Here is an 8299-nt window from a genome sequence, read left to right as displayed (position 1 = left end):
CTCTATCTCCTCTATGTATCTCTATCTGTATCTATCTCTCTCTCTCTCCTTGTGCGTGTGAGTGGAGCGGAGTTCGGAGCTTGGGTGAGTGACTGCGTGTGAGTGAGTTTCTAACTTTTTCTATCTTTTCTATTTATATGTTGTTTGTCAAGTTTGTGAATTAGAGTGTTGCTTATTTCTTGTTAGGTTGCTGTTTTAGTGTGTGTTGTTGTGTTAAACGGAGTTTAGAGGTTTGTTCTCAGTCCGTTTGTCTAAAGCCGACCAGCTAATGCTGGTCGGCAAAATAGCAGGCGCGCAGGATGGCTGATTTGAACAAATTGAATAGGAAGCACGGCATTAAGATTGGCACCGTGTTCCCCTGCTCAGTTGAAGAGGTTAGTTTAGCGGTACTTGTTGGTTACAACAGTATTAAGTCTGCAGGGAAAATGAATAGTGCTGTGGTTATCTTTCTAGATCGAGTTGAGAAAGTGAATGCAGCAATTGAACGCGGTATTATTGTTCGGGACCTGCACGTTCCCGTGTTGCCACTTGCGCAACCGTCAACTAAAATCACGTTGTCTAATGTACCACCATTCATCTCTGATGAGTTTCTGATAAAAGAGCTGTCCAGACATGGAAAGATAGTCTCTCCCATTAAGAAGGTGCTTACAGGATACAAATCACCTTTGTTGAAACATTGTTGTTTCTCATAGACGATTTTTGTATATGATTCTGAATAACAGGAATGGTGAGTTCAACATGAGATTCCATGTTAAAGTGGAAGATTTTGATTATGTATTGTTTGCATCATCAGAGACCATGAAGTGCTTTGGGTGTGGGGGGGGGGGGGGGGGGGCATGTAATTAAAGCATGCCCTAAGAAGCTGGCTCAAGAAGCGCATGCAGATCTTGGGGAGGGAACTAGTGGGCAAGGAAAAGAAACGTCAAATAATGAGACTGTGGTTTTAGAAATTAGTGGTAAGGGACAGTCAAGAGTGGCTAGGAAAGAACCAGCTGCTGTAGACGAGGCTACAGTTGAGATACAAGCAGAGGTGGCCAGGGATAAACCAGCTGAGACAGACAGGGCTGCAGGGGAGCTACAGGAAGAAGTGGCCAGGGTTAAACCGGCTGCTGCAGAAAGTGCTACAGGGGAGCTACAGACAGAAGTGGCCAGGGTTGAACCAGCTACTGCAGAGGGTGCTACAGGGGAGCTACAGACAGAAGTGGCCAGCCAGGGTTGAACCAGCTACTGCAGAGGGTGCTACAGGTGGAGCTACAGACAGAAGTGGCCAGGGTTGAAACCAGCTGCTGCAGAAAGTGCTACAGGGGAGCTACAGATAGAAGTGGCCAGGGTTGAACCAGCTACTGCAGAGGGTGCTACAGGGGAGCTACAAATAGAAGTGGCCAGTTTTAAACCAGCTGCTGCTGAAAGTGCTACAGGGGAGCTACAGACAGAAGTGGTCTAAAGAAGCAGCTGTAGACAGTGCTACAGTTGAGATACAAACAGAGGTGGCCAGGGATAATCCAGCTGAGACTGACAGTGCTAAAGGTGAGCTACAGGAAGAAGGGGCCTGTGAGAAACAGACCGACAGTACTACAAGTGAGATGCAGGTAGAAGGGGCCTGTGTGAAACAGACAGACAGGGCTACAGGAGAACTGCAGCTAGAAGGGGCCTGGGAGAAACAAACATACAGTGCTGCTGTGTCTGGGGGGAAACACAGGAGAGTAGCAGTGGTTTGTGTGGAAGCAGTGCAGGAGTTAATGACCAGACGAATGAGGTGGAAATGGAAGATGAGGCTGTTTCACAATCTGCACCTCATAAACGCAAAGGAATGACTTCACAGTCAGACCAGAGTGAAAGTGAGGAGTATGAGTCAGATGGTAGTGACATATCTGAGTTAAGGAAGTCACAACACAGAAGATCACTGTCAGTCAAAACCATCAAAACTTTGCTACAGGAAACAAAGAATGTTCGGGGCTTGAAAATAGAGGAACATATTCCTGATACAGAGGCTTTCTATACGTCTGTCAGGTTTCACATGGGAAATAACAGCTTTACTAAGCAGGAAGTGTATAGACTAAGGAAATTACTGCCAAAGGTCAGAAAACAAATTCATGAAAGGAAAACAAGTGGCAACTTTTAATTTATTGTTATTGTGCGTTTTAGTCACTCCTCTTCTCTCCATGGAACATTTTAAGGTTGGAACTTTGAACTTGAATGGGGCAAGAGATGTGAGAAAACGTGCAACGCTGTTTGAACTGGTCAAGTTAAAACACATTGATGTTCTTTTTATGCAGGAGACACACAGTGATAAGGTGAATGAGGTGGAATGGAGGAAGGAATGGGAAGGTGATTTAGTGTTGAGTCATAATACTACAATTAGTAGTGGAGTTGGTTTTTTATTCTCAAAACGTTTTATTCCTGCTTCCTATACTGTAGAACATGTTGTAGAGGGTAGGTTCATTGTAGTGAAAGCACATTTTGAAACATTTAATGTGGTTTTATTGAATATGTATGCTCCTTCTAAAGGGCCTGAAAGAAAGGCTTTTTTAGATATAGTGTGTACTAAATTGTCCGATTTTAGTCCGGATGATTTCTTATTTTTTTCTGGAGACTTCAATTGCACAGAGAATAACAGTTTAGACAGGAATCATAATGAACCCCATCCAGCTTCTCAAAGTGCATTAAGAGAGCTTGTACACACACACGGCTTGGTTGATGTGTGGAGGAGGTTTCATGGGAATGAGCGCCAGTATACATGGTCTCATTGTAGGGATAATGTTGTCTCCTTAGCTGGACTTAACCGTTTTTATTGTTTTAAACATCATTTTTTCTTTTTTTTTTTTGTCTTTTTCCCCCTCCATTTTCCTCCGATTTTCTCCCATCCCAATGTTAGTCGTATGCCAATTCCCAGTCCCTTCCTGGTCGCTGCGCTTTACCCCCCACAGTCAGATCATTTGGGAGAGTGGAGGCTACCACGTGCTTCCTCCGACACACGTCCAGCCAATCACCGCTTCTTTTCACCTGGCAGCGCGGATTCTCATTGAGAGGGCGTAGCGTGTGGGAGGACCACACTATCCCCCTCACGTCCAATCCGCGCTTAGCAGGCGCCCCGACCGAACTGTAGGAGTCGCTGTTTACAACGACCCGGACCCACCCGGCCAGCTTCTCCCACCCTCTGATACAGCCAATTGTATCAGTGCAGACGGCCAGCCAAGCTGGTGACAACCCCGGAGCTGTGAGCTGGATTCGAACAGGCGAACCAAGCTCACAGCTCCGGGGCTGGTGACGAACGCAATCTCCGCTCGACCACCTAACCGCCCTTAAACATAATTTTAATGTTTTTAAAATGTGTAAAATATTGCCTGTTGGTTTTACAGACCATTCATTGGTAATGTGCAATGTCTTTATTAAAAATCTGGTGCCTAGAAGTGCGTATTGGCATTTTAATTCAGCTTTGCTCCATGAAAAGGATTTTAGGGATGTTTTTAGTTTTTTTTGGGTCCTGTTTAGGAGTAGGAAGAATGAGTTCTCTTCTCTTAGGCAGTGGTGGGACTGTGGCAAAGTAGAAATTAAAATGCTTTGTCAACAACACACTCTCAATGTAACTAGAGACATCACTACCTCCATGAGAGATTTGGAGACTGAGATAGTGGACCTTGAGAAAATGTTTGGGTCCACAGGAAATCAAGGACAGTTTGAAGTCCTTAATAAAAAAAAATTGCTTTAGCTGACCTGCTAGGTGTGAAGGCTCAAGGAGCTTTGTTAAGGTCTAGATTTATGAATGTCAATGCTATGGATGTGCCTTCCAGTTACTTCTTCGGTCTGGAAAAGAAGAATGGACAGAATAAATTCATTCACTCTCTTCTGTCAGAGACGGGGCAGGACATCACTGATGCCAGTCAGATCCGGAGACGGGCCGTTGAGTTTTATTCTGCTTTGTATAGCAATGAGTACACTGACAATGATGTCCTTCTACAGTCTTTTTGTGAAGGATTGCCCACAGTATCACGGGAGTTGAATGTGCTGCTGGAAAGACCTTTGGACTCGTCAGAGCTCTATTCTGCCTTACAGAGCATGGGTGGCGGGAAAGCCCCTGGTATTGACGGTTTGACGGTGGAGTTTTACAAAGCCCTTTGGGACATTGTGAAAGACGACCTTCTCGAGGTATTCAATGAAAGTCTGGCTGAGGGTGCGTTGCCGCTTTCGTGTCGCAGGGCAGTGATAACCTTACTGCCAAAAAAGGGGACTTTGCAGGACATAAGGAATTGGAGGCCTGTGTCAATTTTATGCAGTGAATATAAGATTTTGTCAAAGACCTTAGCAAACCGTCTGAGAGAAGTGATGGATCAGAGCATACATCGTGATCAGACGTATTGTGTACCTGGCAGGTCAATATTAGATAATGTATATTTAATTCGTGATGTTTTGGGTGTCTCTGATTCATTGGGATTGAATACTGCTCTTATTTCAATAGATCAGGAGAAAGCATTTGACCGCGTTGAGCACAATTATCTCTGGAGTGTTATGAAGAGTTTTGGGTTCAGCAATGGTCTCATTGCTATGGTGAAAGTTTTGTATCAGAACATTGAGAGTGTGTTAAAATTCAATGGTTCTCTATGTGCTCCTTTTGAGGTACAGAGGGGTATTAGGCAAGGCTGCGCTCTCTCTGGCATGTTATATGCAATTTCATTGGAACCCATGTTACAATCATTGAGAAATGAGATGAGGGGTTTAGCTATACCTGGGTTCCAAGATAACATTGTTTTGTCAGCTTATGCTGATGATGTAGTTGTCTTTGTAAAAAATCAAAACGATGTAAATATATTGGAAATAATTGCTGACAGTTTTAGGGCTGTGTCTTCTGCCAAAATAAATTGGAGGAAGAGTGAGGCGTTAGCTGTGGGAAACTGGCATAGTAGATTACCTGTGTTACCTCAAAACATGATCTGGAAAAGGGATGGTTTTAAATATTTGGGGCTATACCTTTGAAATGACATGATTGTACAGAAAAATTGGGAGAATGTGGTGGAGAAAGTAGAAGGAAGGCTGTTTAAGTGGAGATGGCTGTTGCCTCAGATTTCCTATAGAGGCAGAGTCCTGATAATAAATAACCTTGTGGCTTCTACCTTGTGGCATAAGCTGGCATGTGTGGAGCCTCCTTCAGGCATGTTGGTGCGGTTGCAGGCAAAGATGGTTGATTTCTTTTGGGATCGCCTGCACTGGGTTCCTCAGAGTGTTCTGTTTTTGCCCAGAGAAGAGGGAGGGCAAGGCCTGGTTCATTTAGCGAGTAGGACAGCAACTTTGAGGCTACAGTTCATACAGCGATATCTGTTAGGACCAAGAGATTTAGTTTGGAGAGAAGTTGCCTCTTTTATTCTTCGACAAGTAAATAGTCTTGGACTTGATGTATCTTTGTTTTTAACAGACCCGACGACTTTAAGGTTAAATGCACTTCCTCCTTTTTATCAGTTTTTTTTTTAAATGTTGGACACTTTTCAAGTGCACAAGAAATACTTCTACTAAATCGGTGCACTGGTTACTTGAGGAGCCTCTTGTTCACGGTGCAAGGATGGACATAGGCGACTGTGCAAATCCTGGGCTGACTGGACTGCTGTGTGCTGCCGAAGTGGTACGCCTGAGACGGCTGGCAGACACCGCAGGACCAGAGTTAAAGGATGCTCAGGCTGTGTGTTCGTTATTGGGCCTGAGGTCGCAGCGCTATGCAACCAGGGTGCTGGATCTCTGGAGACAGAGGTTGACTGTTGAGGAGCTGGGCATGCTTAGATTATACAGCAGTGGAGCATTAAAACCGGATAAACAGGATGAGTTTCCAAATATCTACCTTTCTCCCTGTACTGGGAGAAATGTCTGGTCCTCTACTTTTTGTAAAGGGTTCAGCTTTTTACAAAATGGATAGGAAATCGTGGTACAGAAACTGTGTCAAAGTAATTAATAAGAAATGGCTAAACAACAGAGTGGACACTGTATGGAGGAGTAGGCTGTGTGCAAGTAATGACACTCAACCTGTGTGGAGAGTTTTATATAAACCTCCTTTAAAAAAACAAACGGCTGACCTTCAGTGGAGGATTCTGCATGGTGCTGTGGCAGTGAACGCTTTTGTTTCCATCATCAACCCAGAGGTGGATAATAAATGTCCTTTCTGTGGGTTGACTGAGACTGTTTTTCATTCTGAGTGTAACAGGCTTTTAGGGCTGTTTGAGCTGCTCACCAACGTTTTTAGGCTTTTTGGTGAAACCTTTTCTGTTATTGGTTATATTTTTGGAGCAGGATATAAAAAAGACAATAAGAAAAAATGGCAACTGCTTAATTTTCTGGTGGGGGAAGCTAAGCTTGCAGTTTATGTAAACAGGAGAAACAAAGTGGAAGATAAACCGGACCAGGATGCAGTGTTAGTGTGGTGCTGTAATGTGAAGGCTAGAGTCTGGCTGGAGTTCAGGTTTTATAAAGCTATGGGAAATTTGGAGGTTTTTGCTCAGGAATGGTGTTATGGAAATGTGATTTGTGATGTCTTTGATGATGAATTGGTTTTTAACAACATTATGAATATGTGAAGCTCTATTTATTTATTTGTTTGTATTGTTTTTTTTATCTTGAAGATGTAAAGTCTTTTTTAAAGGCTTGATGTAAAGTTTTTGTTTCATACAGTACAAAATAAAGTACTTTAAAAAATAAAAAAAATAAATCTCTCTATCTATCTCTATCTGTCTTTCTCTTTCTCTCTTGCTCTCTCTCTCTCTCTCTCTCTCTCTCTCTCTCTCTCTCTCTCTCTCTCTCTGTCTCTCTCTCTCTCTCTCTCTGTCTCTCTCTCTCTATCTCTCTCTCTCTATCTCTCTCTCTCTCTCTCTCTCTCTCTCTCTCTCTCTTTCTCTCTACCCCGACCGTCTCCTATATCCATTTAGTGATCTGTGTTTCAAGAGGCCGTCGTTGGAAGGGATATCCTCAACGCAGAGGCACACAGTACGCAGAGATCCTACCCGCACTCCTGCACGGAACCCCGCGACGATAAGATAATTCTATAGTTCTGAGGAACCAGAGTGAGCATACTGAGGAATTCGGCCCGGCAACGGACGTTTGATGCTATGGACATTTATTAATCATCATCATCATCCTCTTCCTGTCATAAATTACCATCATCTCCCTGTGTGATGGACCAGGGGAGCTCACCCAGCTCATTTCATATTGATATGCGTAGATAGCATCACCGCTACAGACGCCTGCATCCCTTCACACCGTGGGTGGTGGTGGCGGTGGTGAGTAACAGAAGTCCAAACTCTGAGCCTCGTCGCCAAGTCGCTTATAGCCGGCGTGCCCCCCCCCCCCCCCCCCCCCCCAACGGTTCAACCGCCGTCCTCTGCTTGTTCACGTTCAAGTTCTTTATTTGGCCAATACACAACAATACAGGGGCATTGCAGGTAATGAGATGCTTGTGTGTTTCGAGCTCAGACTCAACGGTGCACAATTAAGACACATCAATGAATACAAGAATGGTAACAATAAGTAGTCGTAGTAAGATCAAATAAAATATAAAATGAGGTAAGATCAAATAAAATTGTAAATTATTTACAGAAAATGTCTTGCGTAAAATTGTGCATATTAACGCATTCAGCGCCAGACCTGACATTTCTCTGGTTTCACCGCCATGCGCTGAGCGCCAGAACCCCCGAAAACTGGAAATCGCGATCAGACAATTGGAATATTCATTTTGGAATACCTCCTAACAAAGGTAAGGACTTTATCCTACAATGATTTCACATCGATCGCAACGATCATATGTCACGTACTCCAAAACGTATCCCTTTGCTGACGATCAGAGCATCTCAAAACGACCCCCCCCCCCCCCCCCCCCCTTTGATGCCTTCATTTTTACATTTTGGACGAGAGAAAGTGACTGTCAAATGAGCCACATTATTGTCTCCATAGCTATAATATAGCATATAGATATAGCTCTGCAAACATCGTGAAAATGACCATCTTTTTAAGCCTGGCCACAGGGTGTGCAGATGGGGAGATAGCGTGGCGCTGAAAGTGTGTGTGTGTGTGTGTGTGTGTGTGTGTGTGTGTGTGTGTGTGTGTGTGTGTGTGTGTGTGTGTGTGTGTGTGTGTGTGTGTGTGTGTGTGTGTGTGTGTGTGTGTGTGTGTGTGTGTGTGTGTGTGTGTGTGTGTGTGTGCGCGCGTGCGTTCAATAGTGTGTTTGCCTCCTCTCAAAAGGCCGTCCTCTCCGGTAATAGGTCTAAAGGTGAATACTGAATATATTTGCCGACGGTCCAGCACCCCCCCCCCCCCCCCCCCTCCCCCC

General features: G+C 44.3%; 1 protein-coding gene across 1 annotated transcript in view; it reads left to right on the top strand.

Moving 5' to 3' along the window:
• The window catches only part of arap2 (ArfGAP with RhoGAP domain, ankyrin repeat and PH domain 2), a gene marked incomplete at its 3' end in the record, with an annotated part of 497512 nt that overhangs the window by 465907 nt on the left and 23306 nt on the right, over positions 1 to 8299 (top strand). The window contains 1 exon segment of the mRNA XM_084312192.1: positions 4054 to 4171. Within this exon segment, the coding sequence (XP_084168318.1) occupies positions 4054 to 4171 (118 nt within the window).

Source organism: Notolepis coatsorum, assembly GCF_963971535.1.
Source record: "Notolepis coatsorum genome assembly, chromosome: 4".
Lineage (NCBI taxonomy): Eukaryota > Metazoa > Chordata > Actinopteri > Aulopiformes > Paralepididae > Notolepis > Notolepis coatsorum.
This window is presented reverse-complemented; position numbering and strand designations above follow the sequence as displayed.